This window comes from Pelecanus crispus, chromosome 17 (assembly GCF_030463565.1).
Source record: "Pelecanus crispus isolate bPelCri1 chromosome 17, bPelCri1.pri, whole genome shotgun sequence".
NCBI lineage: Eukaryota > Metazoa > Chordata > Aves > Pelecaniformes > Pelecanidae > Pelecanus > Pelecanus crispus.
In genome coordinates, this window is record NC_134659.1 from 4,378,347 (window position 1) to 4,399,323 (window position 20,977).

General features: G+C 58.4%; 1 protein-coding gene across 1 annotated transcript in view; it reads left to right on the top strand.

Annotated features, from left to right (window-relative positions):
• The first annotated feature begins 2,317 nt into the window (after positions 1–2,317).
• The window catches only part of GRM4 (glutamate metabotropic receptor 4), a 43,486-nt gene continuing 24,826 nt past the window's right edge, over positions 2,318–20,977 (top strand). Inside the window, exons 1-2 of the mRNA XM_075722220.1 lie at positions 2,318–2,836; positions 11,947–12,163. Coding sequence (XP_075578335.1) covers positions 2,318–2,836; positions 11,947–12,163 — 736 coding nt within the window. The remainder of the gene's footprint in view (positions 2,837–11,946; positions 12,164–20,977) is intronic.

Here is a 20,977-nt window from a genome sequence, read left to right on the forward strand (position 1 = left end):
TTGCCTGCTCGGCTCTCTGCTTTTTGGTGCCTTGCATTAATCATGCGCTGCCCTTGCAGCATCCATCAGCGGCTGCTTGGAGACAGCAGGGTCGGGCTGCGGGGGAGAGTCTTCCCCCAAAGGGGAAACTGAGGCAGGGGGCCGTGCTGCTTGGGCAGGAGCAGCTCCGGGGTGCGGGGACGGGGGTGAAGGGCTGTCCTGTGGCGATCTCAGAGCCAAGGCTGTGGCAGCACCCTGTGCCCACTCGAGGGGCTCTGTGGTGAAAGCAAAAGAGACGAGGTGAGAGCACAGGGGCTTGCGGGAGGATGGTGAGAGGCCAGACCCCCCCGGGCTCCCCCCGGCTGTGAGCAGGAGGCTCCCGCGAGGGTGTGGGGCCGGGATGGAAGGGCTGGGGTGGGCTGAGCCCTCTCTGCCAGCTCCAGCGCTGGCTCTGGAGGAGCCGGCACCTCCGAGGTACGGTGTGGGCACCGGTGTGCTGGGGCAGTGGGGCAGGGTGGCACTTAGCGAGAGCGGGTGGGTTTTTTCCACCTGGTGAAAGGACCAAATCTCACCCCGTGCTGTTCGATGGTTAATCGGGTTCCGAAGGTGCCTCCCTGCCGTGCTGCAGGGCAGGGCTGCTCTTCGATCACCGCTTCTTGGGGGAGCCGGCGATGCCAAAATGGTGCCAGCGATGCCAAAATGGTCCCCGCGGGCCATGCTTGGTGCCAGGGCTGCCAATGCCCCGTGGCCCTTGGGAGGCATTGGGATGCGGGTGGAGATGCGGCGTGTGTGCTTGGCACAGCCTGCGGGCATCACCCAGGCACAGCTCCCGGTCCCTTCACCACGTTTTGCCCCCAGTTTCCCAAGGGACCGTTCGCTCCCTCCTTCCCCCATGGGCACCCAGCCTGGGGTCCGAGGGGCTTTGCAGCCTGACGCTCTCGGCACATGCGGACCCACCGTCCTGGCCACTTTTAATTTGAGCGGACCCTCGGGTTGCTTGCTTGGGGCAGCCAGAAAGCCAAACTTCCCCCATGGCTTAGGCGAGCCCTCGGTGCTGTTGATATTTGCTGCTGGAAGCTGTCGATAACGGATGCTTGCAAGGAAGAAGCTGCTGGTTCAGAAATCAGTGGCCCGAAGGAAGAGCGGCAGGAGCAGCAAAGCTTAGGGTGGCGATTCAGATCCATAACGCCAGGTTTCATCAGTGCCTGGCCACGTTGGCTCTCGCTTAAGACACAGAGCAGCTCCCAGCCCGCTTGGTTTGCAAGTGCGGTGCTCAAGATGTGGGGACTTGTGGCAGGTGATTGAAAAACCCATTGCAAGACAGCCCCCAGCTCCTTCGGCACCTCCCTTGCTTGAGCTCGGCGGGGCAGGGGCTGGGGGATGGCTCGTGTCGTGACCCCCGCCGAGTGCCTGGCAGACGTGGGAGGAGGCTTGGGAAGACCTTCAGCCTCGGCTTGCTTTGCTGGGGACAGGAGCTGAGTGTGGCTGGGCCATCGATGGGGACAAGGAAGGGGCGGGTGGGCGCAGCAGGGGCTGCTCAGGAGAGGAGGGGACTGGCCACGGCTGTTTGAAGAGCAGGTTTCTCCCCAAATCAGCCCAGGGTTTAAATCAAGCTCAGCTTTAAGGCAGCTGCTTGGTTCCTGTGCCTGGCAGTGCCCCGGGCAGGAGGGATGCTCCGGGCGGGCAGGGAGCAGGGCTGGGGGTGCATGTGGGGTTTGACCCGCTCCGAGCACTGTCCCTGCATCTGTCCTGCCACAGCAGCTCCCCGAAAAGGGGACAGGATGGGACGGGTCCCAGGGCCTCCCTCCAGCCCTGGTGCCGCTCCTCAGGGCAGAGTGAGCCGGGGGCCCCTGCACCGGCGCCGCTACCTGGATGCGGATTGGGCTGAGCCAAAGCTGCTGGTGTGAATCAAAAATCAAATATCAAATTAATCCCAAATCTTTTTTTTTTGCAATAACCCCCAGTGCTAATTTCTGCTGGGCTCCCTGATGAAAGCTCGGAATAGCTGATGTCCTCTTCATCCTCCTGCTTAATTTTCTCTCTCTCTCCCTCCCTCCTGTCCTCCCCGCCCCAAGGACTCTGGAGGAAGGACCTGAAACTTTGCTTGGGCTCACGTCTCCGCCGCCACCTCTTCTCCCGGCATAGCCATGCAGAACCCAGCACCCTCCTGCAGCCTGGCTGCCTGCTGCTCCCCGGGGACCGGCATCACCGACGGGAGCCGCTGACGGTGCCGCGAGCGGGAGCCCGCCGGGAGCCATGCCGCCCGCCCGCACCAGCCTCGCTCCCTGACCGCCGCCGGGTTTCGGGCCGTGAGCTCTGCCCCAGCACGGCTTTGGCGATGAGCGGGGGTTATTTTTGCATGGAGCGTCTCTCCTTCTGCCTCCTCCTGAGTGCCTGGAGCTGGGGGTGGGCGCCCGGGGGTGCCGCCAAGCCCAAAGGCCAGGGCTACCCACACATGAACTCCATCCGCATCGACGGGGACATCACGCTCGGGGGGCTCTTCCCTGTGCATGGCCGGGGCGCGGAGGGCAAAGCCTGTGGGGAGCTGAAGAAGGAGAAGGGCATCCATCGCCTGGAGGCCATGCTCTTTGCCCTGGACCGCATCAACAACGACCCTGACCTGCTTCCCAACATCACCCTGGGTGCCCGCATCCTGGACACGTGCTCGCGAGACACGCACGCCCTGGAGCAGTCGCTGACCTTCGTGCAAGCCCTCATTGAGAAGGACAGCACCGAGGTGCGCTGCGTCAACGGCGGCCCCCCCATCATCACCAAACCGGAGCGGGTGGTTGGTGTCATCGGCGCCTCAGGCAGCTCTGTCTCCATCATGGTGGCCAACATCCTGCGGCTCTTCAAGGTAGGGCTTGGCGAGGGGACAAATAACCACTTGGCGAAACCACCGCGTTTATTTTTGCAGCGTTTCTCCATGCGCGCCTCTTCCTCCACGGCTGGGGGTAGGCAGGAGCTGGTGTCTTTAAAACCCCTCTCCTGCCTCCCCTGGGTCCCTGGGGATCCCTTCCTCCATCCCCTTCCAGTGACAACACTTTTAGCAGGAGGATTTTTGTGTCTTTTCCCCTGGCCTCATGGCGAGGGGGGATGCTGATGGTCCCGGTGTCTGTGGGGCTGCGCGAGGGAGGTCGCCTTGCAGGGGATGGATGGGGAGGTGGGCTGAGGATGGGGTGGGGTGGGATCTCTCGGGCTGGAAGGGACCATGAGGGGCTCAGCCCACCACCTGTGCCCACCGGGGCCGTCCCTGGGGTCAGACCGGGTTGCTCAGGGCTTGGTTGTGGTGCATCTTGAAAACCTCCGAGGCTGGAGAGGGTCCAGCCTCCCTGGGAGCTCCCTGAGGGTTTTTGGGCTGCAGCCCTCGCTCCCCTCCCTGGCTGTTACTTGAGGGAGCTTGGCCGGTCTGCGGGAGCGGTGTCACCAGGGGGGTCAGCCCGGGGGGACCTTGGCCGTCCTGCTCAGCACCCTGGGTGTAAGATACCCTTTGCCATCGTATAAGACACGCCGGGCACCTCCCTGCCCGTGGCTGTCACCACGCACTCTGACTAACGCTCTCGACTTGCCTGCCTGCAAGCAGCTGATATTTGGGAGCATTTCAGTACAGACTACCCTGACACCAGCTATGGGGGATGGCTCGCTAAGGGACTGTGGGTTATACCCCCAGAATGTCAGGTCACACCTGAGCCAAATGGCCGGGGAGCCCCGGAGTTGCTGCGTTCACTGCTGGGACGGAGGCAGCTATCGCCGGTGGGCTGCAAGGACGGCTGTGACCCCTCTGTGCTCCAGCCCAGGGGACAGCAGCCAGGCTGGGGACATCTGTCCTGCGTCGCCGGCCCCGGGGGCACAAGCGGGGAGCAGGGTGCTCAGGGCTGCGGTGGGACGAGGGCTGGCTCTCCGTGCCAGCCGCAGGAAAGCCAAGGTGTTTATAATTACTTTCCCCCTCGCTGTGCATTTACTTATCCGCAGCAATGTCCCTGGGCTAGAGAGTGTTTGAACGAGAGCCCCCTCCGCAGCAAATGGCAGGGAGAAACGTAAATACTCTGCACGCAGCAGCAGTGGGAGCCCTGTGCAGCCCCCGAGCAGGGTCCCAGCTCTGCCTCCCCTCCCAGGACCCTGAAACCCCTCGGTTCTGCAGGGCCGATGCTGTTTTACTTTTTCTCTTTCCTTGCTCCTCTTCCTCCGCCGGCCCGGCGTGCTGCGAGCGCCGGGTGCCCTCCTGGGAAGGCTGGAAGCTGTTAGCGAAGACGGAAAAAACAGATCGCTGATGGAGTTTGATTTTTCTGGGTCCCTTTTTTTAAAACATGTTAATGTTCTAGGCAACGAGTGAGAGGGCTATTCAATAATTAAAATAATATAAATTAGAGGGAGCGGGAGGAACTTAAAAGCTATTTGCCAAGACAAAAAAGATTGAATGCTTGCCTCGGAGAGGAGGAGGGAGGCAGGCAGCAGGAAAGGAGGCAGGAGAGTGACAGTCAGAGGAGTGGAAGGTACCTACGTCCTTTCTAGGTTATTATTTTTCATTTCTCCCCCTTCTCCTCCAATTTTGATCCTTGGGCAAAGCAGCCCTGACCCGTGCAGGAAGGGTGTCACCGAGCCCAGATGCACCCGTGCCCCAGCCTTGCACCCGGGCACTGGTGCTGGGGTGAGGGCATGGTGGCCTGGTGAGGGCACGTCTGAAGCCCTGGGTGTCCCCAGCACCTTTAAAATCCAGAGCTGACCTCAGCCCAACGCGACAGTGAGGCGGGTAGAGGATGGAGCCCTCGAAATCCCTGGGAGGGGACGATGCAGGACGAGCTCAACCCTTCCTAGACAGCAGCAAATCCCTGTGTGTGGGTGACGGGGTGTGCAGGCGGGTGGGTGCGGAGTGGGTGCGCTCCCCGGCGGTCCCCAGCACAGGGACATCGTTCCCATGGGAGGTGGGGTCTCACCCCGCCTCGCTGGGCACGGCCGTGTTCCTGCAGTGGCGGGGGCTCGGGGGGCTCGAGGCGGCTCTTCCCCCCCTCCCTGTCACGACCTGAGAGCTGCTGCCGCTCTTTGTTATTCAAATAGTGGGTTTATGGCAGGGACATGCTTAAAATGAAAATAAGGCAACTTCCATTTCACGCTGCTGCTGACCTTTAAGCGCGGGTGACTCCGCTCTGAGGTTCAGCAAAGCGTTTGCTGCTGCGCAGGCGGCTGCCTTTGCCCGTTCCCTCGGGAATGACGCTCAGCGGAGCTCTGGCTCCTGCCGTGGCATCGTGGCACGAGGCGGGTACTGCTCACGTCCCCCTCAGCGCCGGCACCAGCAGCCCTCGGCGTTCCCCCAGCAAGGGGACGCTGGTGTGAAGGGCTGGGAGCCAAAAGAGGGGGACCCGCTCCCGATGCTGGGGGAGGCCCCCAAAAGAGGGGGACCCGCTCCCGATGCTGGGGGGGCACTGGGGCTGCCTGCCCTGGATGGGGCTCGGTGCCATTAGAAATGATGACAAGGTGAGGAGCAAACAGCTTCCCCGGCACCTGGGCGTGCGCTCGCACCCGCGCGCCCCTCGGGTCGCAGGCAGCAGCCGTCCCCTCCCTGTGCTGAGCCCCTTTTCAAGCACGGCTCCCCTCGCCGCTCCCAGCGGGTCTGCATCCCACCGTGCGAGCGCTGCGGAGCCCTCGCTGGGAGGGGGTCACAGCAGCACCCCCCACCCAGTTTATCCCCAGGAGCTTGGAGCGGCCCCATCTCTACCTCCGACCACGCGCGTGGTGGAGGTGGCCGTTCCTGCCCCGGGACGACGCCGACCCCCTCCACGGTCCCTCACCCCATCCCACGCTCCCTTCCTGCGCATCCCGCCTGGCTCCAGCCCGGCTCCCCTCCCGCAGCCCACCAGCCCTCCCCCGCTGGCGGCGAGCCTTGCCCCTCCCTGCCAGGGGTTTCGTCGCTCCCACGCTCCATAAATAAATAACGTGTCCTTCGTTAGATTCCACTGCCTAATTAAAGCTGTACATCAGTGGAACAACTTGCAGATGCGGCATCCTCTGTCCAAGCTGGTTTCATCACTCCTCGTAGCTCTGCCTGCAGAAAAAGCTTCCCCCAGATTCCCGGTCTCGGCTCCTTGCGATAACATCTCTCTGGCGTCACTGTAAGAGCTTTCTGGCACGCTCCAGCTCCTTCCCACCCCTTTCCGCTGCCTTTCCAGCCCCAGCTCTACCCGATTTCTCCTGAGCCACCACAGCAATGGTAGTATCAAAGGAACCAGGTTCGTCCCCTGCAAATGTGATCCCCGAAAAGCTGTGTCAGGGTCTGGGGTGCATTTTTCAACCCCATTTAGAAAGACCTAGGACACGATGGAGTTCGAGTGCTCGGCTGGGGTGAGGAGCATCCCTGGTGAGAGGATGGACTTGACATACGCCGGACACTTTGAGGTGCTTGTTTTCTTCGTGGCAGAGAGTGCAGCAGCTCTTTTTAGCGCAGGGGTGTTGTACAGCATGAATAATTCACCCAACGGAGGATGCTGCCCATCGCGTAGCCGGGCGTGCTCTGCACCTGCAGGCACGCGAGGTTTTGCTGCCTGGGGCCGGGTTGCTGCAGCCGGGGTGGGGGTACAGAGCTGGATGAGGCCCCCGGTGCTGAGCCCCCCGGGCTTGCGTCTGCTCCCTGCCACGGGGGATGCCCCAAAGGTTTGGGGGCGGTGGGATGGGAGGGGTGGTGCGTTTGGCACCACGCTTCCCCATTTAGTAGGTAAATAACCTTCATGAAGTCAGGAAGGTGGAAATCGGCCAGGGGACGCGCTGATTAATCACCCGCTCCACTCCTGCCACTTCATTTCCTTGTTCTTCACTGGGTTTATTAAAACAAATTGCAGCTGCCTGGCTCCCCCGGGCTGCCCCGACCCCGCAGCCCCCGGCCGCGGCGGCTCTCCCTGTGGTCCCTGGGCATGGCTCTGCGAGGAGGAGCGGGAGGCTGAAGGCAGAGGGGATGGCAGGTCCGGCAAGGAGCATGCCGAACGGCAGCGGCCGTGGCTCTCTGCTTTGCTCTCAGCTGTGATGGGAGCTGGTTGGCTTTGTTGTTTTTTTTTTTTTTTTTGGAAAAAGGGATGCAACCACCCTCTGGCAGCACTGGGATTTTCTGCTGGAGCTGCCTCCCCAGCACGGGAAGCCGGGTCCATGGGCAATTAAGAAAAAGTTTTCTTTCTCATCACTGGTTTTACGTCTGCCTCCGGCACCCCCGAGTGAGCCATCTCCTTTCAGCGTAAGCCCACACCAGGGCTGGCCAGGAGATCCTCCCGCAGCTGCCGTGCTTCCCGGTGCTTTATTTCTCGACAAGAGCCAGATTTATTGAAGGGACTGAGAAGCCCGTGCCTGGCCGGCGTCAGCGCCGGTGTTGGAGCTGCCTGATTTACACGCTTGCTTTAACAGGTCACGGGAAAGGAGCGGGCAGGTCGGGGAGTCCATTGCTCCCTGTCCCAAGCTGTGTCCCGTCGAGCGCGGCTGTTGTGTGTCACCCCGGAGCGACCGCCTTTCGGTGGCACCGGAGCTGGGAAACGGAGGAATTTGTTATCAGCCCTGCGTCATGTCGGTGCGTTGCCATGCCTGAGCGATTTGCTTGCCCTGTCCCCCATTTCAGCTGGGGAAACTGAGGCACGGAGACCTGGTGAACAGCCCAGGGTCTGCGGGGTGCGAGGAGATGCCGAGGGCTGGATCCTCTCTTGGCACTGGGCCTGATCCTGTGGCCCCAGGGAAGGGGCAGCAGGCCGGGGGCTGCAGCTCGCTCCGCTCTGCTGACATGGTCTGGCCATCCCCGCTCAGCCCCTCGCTCCTCCAGCCCCTGCGGTGCTTTACACTCTCCCTAATTAAAAGCTGCCATCCAAATGGCTCGATGATGGAAATTCTAATTAAATCAATTCCATCTTGTCGGTGAACCAGAGGTTTGCATAAGATATGCATGAAATTAATAATTATGGTTAGGGAATTAGCTGCTCCCGACCCTGTCTCTGGCGCGGGGGGGCTGGTGCAGGAGCAGCGGGGCCGGTGCAGGAGCCCCTTCTCATGGGGATGCTCGCAACCAGTGTGAGCAGCTCTGGCTGTGCAATGGCCCGTTTGGTTTTTTGGCTCCTTCCCTCCTGGCTGAGAAGGCTGATGTTCAAATTGATGGTTTAAGTTGGAGCATTGCAGCCCCCCCAAGCCTTGGCTGGGGCCGTGCTGAAATCGCCGCCTTTGCCTAATTCTCCCCGATCTGGAGAGGATTCTGTCCGCTGCCGGTAGAGAAAATGCCGCATCAGCTCGTAAGCCAGCAGTAATGAAATGGGTACGCAATCAAGGTGTGTTTGCCGTGCATTTGAGGTTGATCACACCAGCCCATTGACGCAGGGGCTGGGGGGAGCAGGATGAGACCCCCAAGCCCGGCTCCTGCCTGCTCTCTTACCCTGAGGGACGTTTCTCCAGGTTGGGGATGCTTCTAGATGATGCTGACTCTGGTTTTCAGTTCAAAATAAGGGAAGAAGGAGGTTTTTCCCCCCTGCCCTGGGGTTACTCCTGGGTCTTGATGGGACAAAGGAGACTTGGGGTGCTGGAGAGCTGGTCCCACTGATTTCTCCACCACCACCGTGGTATTTATCCCAGGCTGGTGATGAGCCAGGCAAGGCACCACTGGTGCCCAAATATGCAGCTGAGATATGTTTCCAGCTCCCCCTCCCCACCACATCCTTCTTCTTTCTAAGAACCCTGAATTCCCTGCCTGCATTTTGCTTTTATGGACCTAAAAGGCCTTTTGTCTTTTATCTGAGAAAATAGCTGGTGCCAGGAGTTAGGCCATTGTAGACCAGGAGATCAAAAAGGCAGAGGGGAAAAAAGGCAGAAGAAGTCTATGAAACGGTCATTTGGGAACTGGTATTTTATTTTTGCTTCCATCCAAGGCAGAGGAGAGACAGAGAAAAGCTCTTTCCATTTGTTTGTTAAAATACAGCTTCCAGTTCGTAGCCTGTAGATCAACAGGTATTTCCTAGGCTTTGTTTTCCAGCAGGGGTTCAAGCAGGATGGGCACTTGGGGGTTAAATCCAGGCGCATCTGGGCTTGGATGGGATGCTCCCATCTCCAGGGAATAGCTGGGAAGTCTCCATGCCAGTGCCCTGCTGAGGAGGCAGGGAATCTATTTAAACTAAACCACTGTGCAGAGAAAAAAAACCATCGGGGAAAGGATTCTCTGGACAGGCAGGGTTGTGTTCCTGCCCCTGAATCCCCTTTGACGTGGGCACTGCTGCTTTCCATGCCCACTTGCCCTCATCCGCGGGCCCGCTGCATGCATGGCCTCCAGCCCAAGCCCCCTGTGCCGTCCTTTGGCCCGCGCGGCTGCAGGCAAGGCAGGGAGGAGGGAAGGAGCGCAGGCATGGAGCAGCCACCCCCGTTCCCTCCCCAGGATGAATGATTGCCAGAGGAGCGCCGTGCCTGCTGAGCAGAATTTTAATCGAGGCTTGTGCACCGGCTCCCGGTCACTGATACCCAACGAGCAGATCACAGCCCCTCGGAAAGGAGCACAAAGCAGATTGTCACAGAGAGCAATCCTATTTGTGCCTTGATAAGGATTCCTTCCTTTCCCTCTCCCACTCCTTCTCCATCTCTCCCCTTTTTCATCTTATATTTTGCAGGTAGGTAGAAGGGTGGCTGCTCCTTTCCAGGGGCCGTTTAGCATTCAGGTGGAGTCGTGGGTTTATAACACTGGTATCGCATTTAAGAGAGAGAGAGAGAGAGGAGTGGAAGAGGGGAAAATAATTCAGAAACAAAGGAGAAGCAGTGAGATGCAACGGGGGAGCAGGAGCGGAGGAGGATGGGGTGGGTCACGGGGGCCGGGAGGGTTGGGAGACCCGGGAGGGTTGGGAGACCCGGGTGGCTCGGGTGCAAGACCCCCATCCTTGGTCTGCCACTACCCAGACGGTGCTGTGCCCACTGGGACGGGGGCTGCTCCCCGCCTCGGGGCAGGGACGGGTTGGACGAGGCATTGGGATGGGTTGATACTGATTTTTAACCAAGGAGCTGTGGTGGTGAAGCACCATCATTAAGAGGCAGGTACCAAAATTTTGGGCTCCCAGCAGGGTGGCTGGATCTTATAACATGAACTAGGATCCCTACAGACCCCAAGCCTCTCCCTGTCCCCTCCAAGCCCACCCAGATGTCTCTGCTGCTGGGAATTGGCTAATTGCTTAATGGGGAGCGGTGATGGGTGAGGCCAAAGGCAGCATGAGCTGATTTGGGCATCTGGCACGACCCAGGTGCCTCCTGAACCCAGGGGATTATTGGGATCCATTGCAATCCCCCATGGCTCTGGCAGCATCTGTGTTCCTGCAAGCAACAATTACTGAATTATTCCTAAACATGATTAGAAGGAGCAGGAGAGGGGGAAAGTCCTCTAAGAGCTGGGGATTGCTGCTCTGCACCCGCTTGCCCCAAAGGCACAGGGCAGTTTGGGATCGGCGACGCCCTGGGCTGTTCCTCCTCCTCCATTTGCTCTGTCCTGGCAGTAAAGCGGCATCTGAGGGAAGGTGAGAGGGCAGCGGGTGGCCAGACCCTTCCCCGGGCTGTACTGGCTCTGGGTAGGGCTGTCGCCATCTCTGCAGCCATGGGGGGGCTGTACCTGCAATTATTCAACCTGCAGTTGAGTTTAAAACCTCGCCCAGGCTTCGGGCAGGGCTCTGCCAGCCCTTGCAATGTGCCAGGGAGGTGTCGGGCTGCACCCGGGAGGGGTACCTGGGATGGGGGGACGGTGGATGGGGCTGTCCGGGTATTTGGTACATCTTTGGTAGGGAGCTTCATGCTAGTGGGGAGAACCTGCGCTTAGTAATTTATTAAGCTTTTTCCATTTTTAAGATAAATTAGCATCTGTGGGGTGTTTTGGAGATGTCAAGTGCTGTTTAAGTGTTAAGCATTGCATGATCCTCTGGTGCTAAATCATTCTAATGTGCTGTGTGAGGTGTGGCAGCTCTAGTTAATTTAAAGGACTTATTTATGGCTTGGGTGGACAGGACCTCGTGGGGTGGGGTCGGATCTGTCCTTCCTGGGGCAGGAACCCAAAGGGAGACCTTAGCAGTGCTGTCCGGGGCAGGAGCAAGGTTTTCTTTGGCCTCTCCCAGTCTGGGCACATCTGATGCTCGGGAAACCCTTCTGGGGTCCCACTGGGTGTCCCTGAGCTTCAGGTGGTCCCCGAGCCCTGACATCTCCAGGGGCTGGGCCAGCGTGGGCAGCCAAGGCTTGGTACCTGCTTTCCTCGGATGGTGCTGGTCCCCTTCGCCCAGGCAGCACCTAGAGGCACCCACAGCTCTCATTCTGGCCGGCACCCAGGGAGCACGGAGGGGACATCAAAGTAGGCAGGCAGGTGTTGTCACCTGCAGAAATGAAAGCTTGGGATGCTCTGGACCTCTCCCTGCAAGGCCTGGGGCTGCCCGGCTCCTTGGTGGAGCTCGAAGGGACTTAGTGGTGGCTGCTCTGCCCTGGGCTGGTTTCTGTTCTTCCTCAGGAGATCCTGGAGTCCTCCTGACCTGCTGGGCTCTGCCCAGCCAGGCACTTCTGTGGGCAGAAATGTAAAGCAGCAGCTCTGCACTTTCTGATGGTTTTATATTCCCCCTTCCCAGACATTGGTGTGTGTGGGTTTAGACTGGTCTGGAGGGCGCAGAGGAGATGTGTGTCCCGACATGGGTTGGGGTGGTTTTGTGTCTCCCGTAGCCAATTATGGGTGGAAATCGCCAGATCAAAGCCTTTGGGTTGCCACCAAGACCCAGTAGAGCTGATCACCCTCCACTTCGTTGTCTCCCCTCCATGAGTTGCTGGTCCTGGGTGCCGTGGAGCATTCCATGTCTGTCTGGTGGCACGTGCTCCCACCTGACCCATAGTCTTCCTTGATTTCCACCTCCCTCTCCTCCAGAGCAGGGCTTTGGCAGTATGGGCAAGGTGAGGGCATCGCAGTGGGCTGGAGATCACCTCTTTCTCCTGAAACTTTGTCTTTCTCCATCCCAGATCCCACAGATCAGCTATGCCTCCACCGCGCCGGATCTGAGCGACAACAGTCGCTATGACTTCTTCTCCCGTGTTGTCCCGTCTGACACCTACCAGGCCCAAGCCATGGTGGACATCGTCAAAGCCCTCAAGTGGAATTACGTCTCCACCTTGGCCTCCGAGGGCAGCTATGGCGAAAGCGGCGTGGAGGCCTTCATCCAGAAGTCCAGGGAGGATGGTGAGTTGGGGTTCCCCCCGGATGGGGGCTTGGCGTGGGCTTTGGAGCAGCTGGGGCTGGAGGAGAAAAGGCAATGGATGGAAATGGAGGGATGCATCTGGTTGGGCTTCTTGGCCTGAGCTGGGATGTGGTTGCGGTGCATAAGCAGGTTTGGGGGACAGTCCCAGGTAGTGCGGGTTTTGGGGCTGCTGTGCTGATTGCAAGGACAATGTGGAGTCCAGCAAGGATCCAAGCTCTCCAGCAAGGATCGGGACCAGCAATCGCAAGCTGTCCCTGCTCTGCAGGGCAGGCTGCTTTATTGCTGCCAGCTGCTTTTGGAAAGCATCTTGAGATCCCATTCCCTGCTCACCAGGAGACCTTGGATCCGCCGAGCCGGTGGCTGCCGAGCCGGTCTAACTCCCTCCCTCTGTGGCTGAGCCACTGCGCTGGGCGCGTTCCAAAAGAAAAGACTTTTACAAATACTCCCAGGTTTTAACAGAAAATAAAGTTGGCATCAATATGCGCTTTGCCCAATTTTAGTGGAATTATCCCTGAGGGCAGGTGCTTTAACTTGTCTATAGGCTTTGGACAGGCAGGAAGTCCTTGCTCAGCAAAACTCTTTGGGAGGATTTGTCTGGAGCCAGAAAGCGTTTTGCTGACGGGAGCGCTGGGATGCTTAGTGGGGATTAGCAGCCTCGGGAGCAGCGGAGGAGCTGGTGGGTACGCACTGATGGCTGAGCATCAATCCCAGGACCAGCTGGGATGGTGAGGACCCCCGGGTGTTGCTGTCATGGGTGCTGTTACCACGAGCCTGAAGCCCCCCCAAGACCCTGTGGAGGGACCGGCACAGCACCCGGCTCCCTCCTTGCTCCGGCTTTGCTTCGCCTCCGCAGCATCGCGTGCACGGGGCGAGACGGGAGCTAAAGAGTGTTTTCTGAGGCAGTTAAAACCCTGCAGCGCACAGGCTGCTGCCTATTACTGGCTTAACTGTATCTGAATGGCACATTAAGTTCTGGCAAAATCGGTGGGACACCAGCCTATCTGGAGCTAGTCAAACTGTGTTATGGCCTTATAAATGGATAAAGGGAATAAAAACTTCTAGGTGACGAGCTCCTAATCAAAGCCCTATAAATAGGAACAGCGTTAATTCTGTCTCACGCGCGCGCCCTGGCACTGGGAACCGGCTGTGCTTTTAATATGCAGAGAAACCCATCTGGGGATTCAACCTGGAATCTGCTCTTCAGGATTTTAACTTGAAAAGCAGAATATTTTCACAGGGCTGCGGTTTTGCAAGGAGGAGCGCACGGGGATGCTTCGGAGTAGGCGGGTGCGATGCTTGTCATAGAGCTGGGCTCAGGGCGTGCCGCCTGCGTGCCCCGTGATGGGGATGCGGGTGCGAGCGGTGCCTGCGCTGAGCCGGGGTTGTGTCTGCACGCAGCCGGGTGTGACGGCGCGTTGCTGCAAGGGATGGACGGGGCTGCAGACGGGAAGGTGCCCCGGGGCACGCGTGGTGCCCGGCGGGTCTGGGGGAGCTGGATGGGGTGCCCCGCGGGATGGGGTGGCCATGGAAGGGCTGCAGGGCTGCGAGCAAAGGGCTGCGTTTATGGCTCTGTTCACAGCTTCGCCGCCAACCCTCCCGGGGTTTGTAAATGCTAACAGCAGCCCCGTCTGGCTAGTGAGGATAATGAGATTCTCATCTCACTACAGGAGGAATAAGGGAAAGCAGCCTTTTGCCGGGGGGACACACACACACATTTTGCATTATCGTAAGCATTTTTCCACCCAAAAAAGGAGTTTCCTTGCCCGCCTTGGGCCATCAGGTCCTGGGCTGCTGGGACGGCTGGGTGACATGGGGAGGTGACAGTAACACCGGGCTAAGCAGCTTCGTTAGCCCATGTCTGGCCCTGTTGTGCCCTTGTCCTGCAGCAAGCGCAGCTGGAGGATGCTCTCCGGCCCCATCCATGGCTGCTGCTCCCCTGCGGGTCCGGGTGCCAGGCTGCACATGGCCGGGAGGAGTGGGTTGATGTATGGGCACGACTGGAACCCACGCTTCTCCTCCATTAAGCACCAGTAAGGAGTGGTTGTCATGACTGGTGGTCCCACTGCAGCACGAGCACTTCTTCTTTGAGATACCTGTGGTTACCGCAAATTCCTATAACCAGATGGTTAATGATATGACGGCGTAATTGCAGAGTAAACGAGTCTACATGGAGTCGAAATGCGCACGTATTAATCCGGGGCTGAGGCAGTCCTGTAATTTGTGTATCCACATAACCCAACGATTATGTGCATTAGTGATAATTTAGTTATCAAAAAGCATAATTCCACTGTAATTGCAGTATAACAGCGGCATAAGTGCAGCCCATGCGTTATCAGCAGTAACGCTGCTTGTCTGCTTGTGCTGCAGGAATACGTTTATTTGTAAGAGCCGTCATACATCAGCCTGAGCACGGGGCCCCGGGGAAGCGGCTCTCCCTTGGGTGCCAGGGTGGGCTCCGAGCTGCTCCCTAAAGCATCTCCCCTGGGAGGGAGCGCCGGGGGCCGGCCTCGCTGCTTTGCCCGCGGAAGGTAGCTCCACAGCCATGAATAATGGTGCAGTTGGACCAAGAATGTGCTTTTTCTTATTTTTTTTCCCTTTTTTTTTTTTTTTTTTTTTTTAATTTGAATATCTTGCCACCTGTGGTGGCAACTGTAAGGTTGGAGGAAGGCCCAGGCTGTGCCTTCTTCACCTTTCTATCTTCCCCCATAAACAGGGACAGCTCCGCTGACACCAAAAGGTTTTACAGCAGCGCAGAGCCGCTGGGAATGGGTGAAGGATCCGTCCCCTTCTTTTATAGCCTGTTTGTATACGCCTGGCTCTCATTTGCACTTCTCTGGCAGTGTAAAGGGTCCTGCGATTTATTGCTGCTTCGGGGTGCCTCCAGGCTGTCGAAGTGATGTAAAAGAGCTGTCGGCAGACTCAGGATCTGGCCTCTGCCTAGGGTTTGCCAGCAGTTTGTCAAGTGGCGGAGTTTACCCGGGCTGGGGTATTTATGCCGGGGGAAAGAGCCAGCCGACCCTGGGATCAGGGCGAGCGTCTCCCCGCGCTCCTCCCGAACAGCGAGCCGCTTCATTTTTCATGCCAAGCCTGAGTCTTCAGCGTCGGTTTTTATTTCCATCAGGCAATAATGCTCATTGCTGTAGTTAGCAGTTAGCATTCAAGCTGTTTGCTTTCTGATGCATTATCAACTTGACCTTCAGTTTCAATTTTTAGCAAAGCCTCGTGTTAAAGCCTTCGCTGTCGCCGTGGAAAGCGTTTCTGCTCAAGGCACAAACCGATGCCCTCCGCCGGTGGGGGGAGAAGAAATTCGCCCTGGGGACAGGTTATTTTTTGCAGCCGGGGCTGGCCCTGGGCCGCCGAGGCAGACTGACCTGGGAAGGCCGTTACATCTTATATATCGCAATTACTCTGGCAATTATGCTGTTGGCGATTGCTGGGGATTGCACCAATGGCCGGACAGTCCTTATTCACCAGAGTGAAGGTTTTTCGGGTGCAAAGATGTTACGTCTGCAAAGGATGAATTTTCTTTGGCCATATTGAAGTGTTTTAAGTGCTCCCCCAAAGCACCCTGCAAAGGCAGTGTGTCTCAGCTGTATTTACACCTTGACACCAAGGTGCAAGGCAGGGCCAGCAGCGGGGGGTCCCCAGTGTCCCCATCTTCCTCTCCCCTTGTACAGCATCTCCCCATCACCCTGATCCGTGGCATCATTTACTGGATGGGCAGACGCGTCCGCAGCCCTGTAGCTCTGCTTGCGTTGACATCTCTGCTGTCGCTGAGCTCTTAGAGATGAAGGATTAGATTTATGTTTAGGTAATTTAGGTGGTGAGCGCGGCACGTTATGCTGTGCGTCGTAATGTGCAGCGCTCGGTTTTGTGAAGAGGGTAATATTTCCAGCCAAATGCAGAACTCCTTAGTCATGTTTCTGGATCAGTTTTATGCTGTCATTTCCCCCCTCTATTGTTTTATCCTTCATTGAGTTTTCTGTCTTTTTAGTTAAGAGGCTGATATATATTTGAGATGCGTTTGTTCATCCCCACGTGACATTCACGGCCGTCTCTTTCTGGTTTTAATTGAGTTCATTACTTTTGGTTAATGCATCAGGTTGTCACCCCCCAAAAGCCGCTCCCAAGTCTTAAGGCATAAACAAGCATGGAATATGACTTTACAGCAGATTTGTATATGCAGTCCTGGAGGTTTGGATTTGTTAGCAAGTCCTGGTTATTTGCTGGCCTTGGGGATCATCCCATCCTGTGCTCTGCAGATGCCGTCCCCACGGGACAGCGGGGATGGATGGGAGGATGATGCTGGTGGGTACCTGCCCCTGGTACCTGCCCCTGGAGTTTTCCCCCGCCCCAGCAATGCGTGCAGGAGTTAAAGCAAGTGACCTTCAGCCCCGCGACAGCGAGGTGCGATGGGCAGAGCAGGGCTGGCGATCCAGCTCCCTTTCATCCCTGCGGATGGCCGTTCTTGTGCAGTCAGCACTCAATTACCGCGGCTCGCCGGAGGGCTGGTATTTGCTGCCGGCGTCTCGGCTCCCCAGCCAAATCCTCCCAGCTGGCACAGAGCTGGACGTTTTTTTGTGGCACGACGCTGAGAGCCTGAAGGGTCCCTGCTCCGGGGTTTGGGTGAACCTTTTCCTGCAGGTGTTTTCTGGCCGGTAACACCGAGGGTGGTGGCATCTCTGTCCCCTCTGGGGCTTGAATAGAGCATGTCTGAGCAGGTCCTTTCGCAGCGTGGCTCAGGAAGGGTCCCTGGCACCCAGCAGGTCAAAATCATGGTTGTACCCATCCCCTGAGTTTCTGTGCTGGTCTCTGTCATCCCACTCCCTGCACAAAAATCAGTGCCAGCTCCTGCTGGATGTGGCACCTCTTTGTGCTGGACGGGGAGCTGGAGGGACAGGTCTGGTCACTGAGGTTCTGCTGCCATTGCCACTTTGGGTCCTGAAACTCTTGCAGGCTCCTCGGAGGCTGAAACCACATTTCCTGGGTTATTTTCCTATTTCTTTCCCCCCGGTGCTTCTTTTCTTTTTGTACTGTCACACTGCGTACCCCAATACAGCCTGAAGGGAGGCGTGCCTCAGTTTCCCCACCTAAAAACCTTCCCCGCCCTCGAGCTCTTTGCTGGTGGATGCAAAGTGTCCTGCAGGCTGGGACTGGGGAGAGCCAGAGCTGAACTGGGGCTGCTGGGCTGGGAAAACGCTCCATCCAGCCCCACGCCTCACTCCGTTTGCTGGCTGCCATCTGCCCGTAAATAACGCTGCCCTCGCCTCTTCGCCCCGCTCCTTGCTTTGCCGCCTCGCAGCGCTCCCTCTGTGCGGGGGAAGCGGGGAGGGAGGCTGGACAGAGAGAAGCTATTAGTTGTGGTCGAGGCTGGCGCGCGGGCTCTGGCTCGCAGCCCAAACCTGGCCGTCGGAGGCACCTCGAGTCGATATCTCGCTCTTTAATATTTTCAGTGTGTGTTGGGGGGTGCCCGCGGGCTGGTGACCCGGGCTGGTTGTGCCAGGCAAATGCCGGCAGCTCCGTGGAGCTCCTGGCGAGGTCCGGTCCGAGACGGGGCGAGATGGGAGACGCAGCCCCAGGGGATCGGTGAAGCAGAGAGGGTATGCGTTTTCCATGTTGTGGGCTTGGGTTAGGAGAGATGAGATAAATGATTATGATAAATGAGATAAATGCAGGAAAAAGCTGTCTTTGCTTTCCGGACTCACCTGGCACTTCAAGCCCCAGCTCCTGGAGTCATGTGATGGACGGGGGTCTCTGCTGCAGAGAATAAACTCAAGCCTCTGACCGCAGAGCGATGCTCCCTTTGCAGAGCAGTAGATGGGGGAAAGACTGCAAAACCTTGCTATAAACCTCCCCCAAAATCCTAGAGTCTCCTGGCTCTTCCCGGTTCAAGGCTGGAGCAGGGTGAGGGGGAAGGAGATGCAGCCCAAGGGGCGGCTCGCCCGCAGAGGGGCTGCAGGAGCTGGGGGGCTTGACTCGCCCAAGCCCCCGATTAGGTCTTTAGGAGAAGATCCTTCCCATGGACACAGTCTGCGGTGTTCCCACCTGAGTGAGAAACTTGCATTTTCTGCTCCCTGGCATCCCACCCGAGGCCCTAGGTTTGAGCTGAAGACTTGCTTTTTTTTTTCCCCCTTCTTTTCCCCCATTGCAAATTCATTAATTACTGATTTAGCCCGGCAAGGCAGGCAGTTGAAAAGCAGGCGCAAATTGCTCAGATTCATAATGTCTGATGAGATTTCAAAACACTGAAGAGCAGCATTTGAGCCGGTTCCAGGGATGAGGGGAGCCGGTTCCAGGGACGAGGCAGGCGGCAAAGTGCCAGGAGCCTCCGGTGATGGGGACGCAGAGCCCAGGGCACACAAGGAGGGACCCACCGTCCCCGAAGTGGGACCAGGCTGCAAAAACACGGGGGTCAGGGAGCTGCCATCGCTCCTTGCTTTGTATTCCCAGGAGGGAAGGGGCGAGATGTGCACCCTGCAGTGAAGTGCAGGAGTCTACGAGCTGAGATCTGGCTGCACCAGGGGATGCGCTGGGGCTGGTTTTGGGTGACAAAGGCAGGTTGGTGTCCCCAGGCACACCCGAGCTGGTAGCGGAGGCGCTTTGCCAGCGGCGGGACTGGGACTCCTGGGATATTGCAGCGTTTGTGCCAGCTAATCTGGGCATCGCTCTCATTAGGGCTCCACCACAACAAAACGGGGATTAGAGCCGCGTGTGACGGCACCCGGGGTGGCCGGCGCTGCCGTTCTGCCTCAGCTCGTGCCATGGCACGGGGCCGTTTCCCCATCACACCGCTCTCCCCATCCGGGCTTGTGTGCAGGTACCCGTAGGATGTAGGGAGCCTTTTCCAAATTGCAAAGCCACTTGTTGCTGCATGGATGGATGGATGGATAGGTGGGTGGATGGACGGACGGTGCAAACCCTCACCCTGTGCAGGACATCCCGTGCTGTGTGATTACAACAAAGCACACCGGTCCTGCGATGGCACAGGAGCTTTGCCTCTGCGAGGCCACAGAGCCGTGTCCCTAATGACTTCTCCTCTAACGAGTTGGTTCCTGGAGGCTTTGAAGTGCCATGAATAATGAATCCCGGGGCAGGGGAGCAGCCAGCCACTCGCCAATTAAGACTCTGGGCTTGGGAATCTCATTTAAATGGCTGGGGTTAGGAAGGGAAGGCCAGGAGCAGGCAGGGGAGCCATGCAGGTGCTGCTTGCAGAAGCTGGGTTGTGCAGAGCCCGATCCCCTCCTCGGGGTGCCCAGGGCCGCCCGGCGAGCGCATCGCAGCGGAGGGGATGCGCACATCGCCATTCCCAGCATGGTTGAGCCGGGCCCCGCTTCTCCAACGCGCCGAGCCAGTGCTCACCCAGCGCTTCGCAGCAGCCAGCTCTGCGGGGAGCCCCGGCAGAGCGCTCCCTGATTGATGGTGTACGTTAGCGACAGCAAAAGCTTATTATCTACCTGCAATCAAGAGGGCACTTCAGCGTCGCGCTTCCTGGAGCAGCTGCGCTCCCACCGAGCACATAATGGTGGAGATTAAACCCTGACCTGTGTTTGACAACACGCGTTAACCCCACCTTAATAAGGAGAGTCCCCGAGGTCCCCGGCGAGTGGCTGGCAGAGCCGTGGGGATGCCGGCGGAGGCTGAGATCCCGCCGGGCTGGGGGTGATGCCGGTGGGAGGGATGCAGCCACGTGCTTGGGGATGGTGCAGGCAGTGGTTTGCTCCCGGATGGCTTTGCCCTGCCCGGGGTGGGGGTGACACTGTGTGCATTAAGAAGTCTCTGGAGGGCTGAGGACACGGACAGTGCGGTCGCAAAGCGTATCGGAGTAGGCACGCTGGGGCGTCTGTCGTGCCTTGCTCAGGAGTCCCACGTTTCCAAGTGGGTAGGTTTGGGTTAGAGTCTGGTGTCGTTGTGCTGTGGCAGCTCTGTGACAGCAGGTCAAGGGAGGGGATTCTGCCCCTCTACTCCGCTCTGGTGAGACCCCAGCTGGAGCACTGCTGGAGTCCAGCTCTGCGGCCCCCAACATAAGGACGTGGACCTGTTGGAGCGGGTCCAGAGGAGGCCACGAAGATGATCCGAGGGCTGGAGCCCCTCTGCTAGAAGACAGGCTGAGGGAGTTGGGGTTGTTCAGCCTGGAGAAGAGAGGGCTGCGGGGAGAGCTTACAGCAGCTCTCCAGTACCTGGAGGGGGTCCATGAGAAAGCTGGCAAGGGACTTTTTACAAGGGTATGTAGCGATAGGACAAGGGCTAATGGCTTTAAACTGAAAGAGGGTAGATTTAGATTAGATATAAGGAAGAAATTCTTCACTGTGAGGGTGGCGAGGCACTGGCACAGGTTGCCCAGAGCAGCTGTGGATGCCGCATCCCTGGAAGTGTTCAAGGCCGGGTTGGATGGGGCTCTGAGCCGCCTGGTCTAGTGGAAAGTGTCCCTGCCCATGGCAGGGGGCTGGAACGAGATGATCTTTAAGGTCCCTTCCAACCCAGACCATTCTGTGATTCGCTGACACGCTGACAGGCGAGCTTTGCGTGGCTGGGGTGGGTGCACAGGGCTGTTGGGTGGCACCAGGCACAGACCCTTCTGGTTTTGCCTCTGCAGCCAAGGTGGGACTTGGGTGCAGATGCGTCCCCCCTGGCCTGGCCCTCCTGGCAGGAGGGTGGGTCATTTGCCAGAGGACGAGCCCCGGGCAAACCCTTCCCTTTGCAGAGCCGCTCTCGCTGCACGGCCCGGTTTTGCACGGGAGATTTTCCCTCTTGCCCTGATGGGCGTCTGTGCTGAGACCCGCCTGGGCGGGATGGGG